This window comes from Hakea prostrata, chromosome 9 (genome assembly GCF_041222555.1).
Source record: "Hakea prostrata isolate BN-2017 chromosome 9, UWA_Hpros_2, whole genome shotgun sequence".
In the NCBI taxonomy this organism is placed as follows: Eukaryota; Viridiplantae; Streptophyta; class Magnoliopsida; order Proteales; family Proteaceae; genus Hakea; species Hakea prostrata.
The window spans coordinates 14005598-14008375 of record NC_142608.1 but is presented as its reverse complement, the minus strand read 5'-3'; the positions used below and the strand labels follow the sequence as shown (position 1 = coordinate 14008375).

At 36.8% G+C, this 2778-nt stretch overlaps 1 protein-coding gene across 1 annotated transcript; it reads right to left on the bottom strand.

Annotated features, from left to right (window-relative positions):
- Positions 1 to 542: 542 nt before the first annotated feature.
- LOC149004753 (21 kDa protein-like) lies at positions 543 to 1031 on the bottom strand. Its single transcript, XM_089135703.1, has one exon. It carries the CDS (start codon positions 1029 to 1031, stop codon positions 543 to 545), a length of 489 nt encoding a protein of 162 aa, XP_088991829.1.
- Between the last annotated feature and the right edge of the window lie 1747 nt (positions 1032 to 2778).

The window sequence follows — 2778 nt, the reverse complement described above, 5'->3', positions numbered from 1 at the left end:
CTTGCAATGTCTCTTTTCACTTTTTTGTTTATTTTGAGTGTTGTGCTGTAACTTTTGGCTCTCTTGGAGGGAGTACAAGAAATGCTTCATCTTGTCGTTGAATGTTTTTATCTTGTTGGTGGTGGTGCGAAGGAACAACCCTTGACGGCATGGTGCATCAATAACCTAAATAAAGGCAACCCTAACGGTGTGACTACACCTTTTCTATCGAAGATTTGTGCTACTACTACATTATGTTTTCAAAATCAACTAAGGATCTTCAAATTCTGATTGTATTGCAATTTTATTTCTTATATTTGAAAATAAATTACACAACTAAGAATTGAGGCAATTATATCCCTATAGAGTCCATTCGAGGAATCTACACTTCGTTTTGCAAAACAACAACTAAATTTATAAATTAATACTATATCAGATACCACAATGAGATCATATGGCCAGAATCTGCCCTATAGGTGTTTCCTTCTTCTTCTTTTTTGAGCAAAGAAATTCTATCGAGAAACACCACGCAAAATAGCCTAGATTCGACAGATAAACTATAATCAAGCTAACTTATTGATGAAGGTAAGGGTAATGCTTATCAACTTCTTGCCTTCCACCACAGGACCTAGTAAATCTGATTTCACTGATTCCAATCCCTCCTCACATGTATCCTCGTTCGTAAGTGCTGCACTCATCCACGTCTTCACGTTGTCTATGGCTACAATGTCGAGGTTTCCCTTAAGTGTCGTAATTGACATACGCATCTGATCAATGGCGTCTCCAATGGTGTCCATACAGTCCTTTATAACCTTATCAGTTTTGGGTTTCTTTGAAAGGAGACCATTGACACTTGTTGCACTAGAAAAGCTCTCATCGAGGGCTACGCTAGCTAGACTGGATGGACTTTCGTTGATCATGAGAGCTCTTGGGATGAGTTTGGCGATGCAGACGTCAGGATACAATGTTGTCTTGCAATTGGTAATGATGAAATTCTCACTGGCAGCTGAGATTGCCAGTGGAAGAAGGAGGAGGAGGACGGCTGTAGACATTGTAGTTGCCGTGGCACCCCCTTTTTTTTCAGAGGAAGAAACACTGATGGTTTTTAAAGTTCTCTTGTTATTATTAATAGGGAAGGAAGAAAGATGGGCATGGAGTTGATGAGATGGTTTTATTTATACATGGGCTTCTGATCTTGTTTGCCTTTCGCGGTGGATCTTAATGATAGGAGGCACAAGTGGATGCTTTGAATAGTATTACAAGGAATGGTTGAAACGCTATTCAACAATTTAATTCAAATTGCTTCTAAATAGTGCGGAAGGGCGTTAAATAAAACTGAATTGTTAAATATTCGTGGCTTTAAGATTAACCAGAAGGGCATTGTTTGAGGTTGAAATGAGGGTTGTCTGATTACTACTTTCACAAACATTCTTGCACATTGTTTGGCACTCAGTGTTTTCTCCTTTTTTTTTGTGAAGCAATTTAATGAGTACTCTGAAACGAAGTGAGATTAAAAAATAAAAAATGAAAATGGTGTGTGTTGGGCAACTTTCATTAGCTTTTTTCTTTAGGTGTATGTGTGTGTGTGTTGGGGGGGGGGCTTCGATGGGCACCAAGATTTGCCATATAGCTTTCTGAATTAGACGGAAATTTAATCGATGAGTAGTGCCTTGTTCTTATGATCATATATCAATTTCTTATTAATTATAATGTTCAGCTAGTGACAGATGCCACTTCCTGTCCCAGTGAATGGGCCAAGCCATTAACATCTCCAAGAAGAAAGAAAAGGGAAAATACGAACATCAACTCCAAGGTGTCTTGGAAAATGTTGCATTTCTTAGAATTTTTGGTGAAATGGGATTTGTTCATGGAGTTATAATTGATCGAGTTGTGGTGAGTTTCATAAAAATCTTATCTTAATGCCAAACACTCAATCTTGGGTCTCTCTCTCTCTCTCTCTCTCTCTCTCTCTTCTTTGGAAGAGAAATTGGGGTGTCTAGTTCAAGCTAGTAAGACATCTAATCCTTAGTTTGATCTTGACAGAGAAATAGGAGTAGATAATTTTATATAATTGTTCTATGTTTACCAGACATAAGCAATAAAGTGGTAGAGGTGGCATCAGCAATAGCGAGTCAAGGCGACTAAGATACTCAATTCTGAGTTTACTCTAACACCAATCAAGGCATCTTCTTATTTCCATGGCTAAAAGCTCCACCATTTAGGCTAATGATGGATTATAATGACTTGGCATCATTGAGACCAAAACTTACACAACTAGCTATTCATGATGAAATAAAACACAAAGAATGAGGCTAAGCATCTTATTTTATGACACTCATGACACTCAATTGATAAGAATGCATTTACCATGATTTATTTGATTTAATTCCCCATACTTATTTAATTGAAGAGAGCTAATTGAGTATTTTTGTGTACTTTTCAGGAATAAGGTGATTTTGGATATTAGAGATAACATGGAGTAAACTTGGCAAATATATTAGATATTGGTGGATTTTAAATCATGGCATTCAATCTTGCTGCCCAAGAAATCATGAAAAGTGAGATCTTAGCCAAATTGGATCACGTGGAGGTCTAAAGAACAAAATTGGTAACAAATCTGAAAATCGGGTAAACAGATCTACCTTTAGTATTTTGGGCATATCTCTCGTATGAGCTTGGATTGCGGTGATTCAAGATGCAATGAAACGATATCGAAAATATCTACAACTTTATTGTTTTGAGTTTTCCCAAAATCCGAACGAATAAAGGTATTTCCTTTATTGAAAATATTGAAAATAT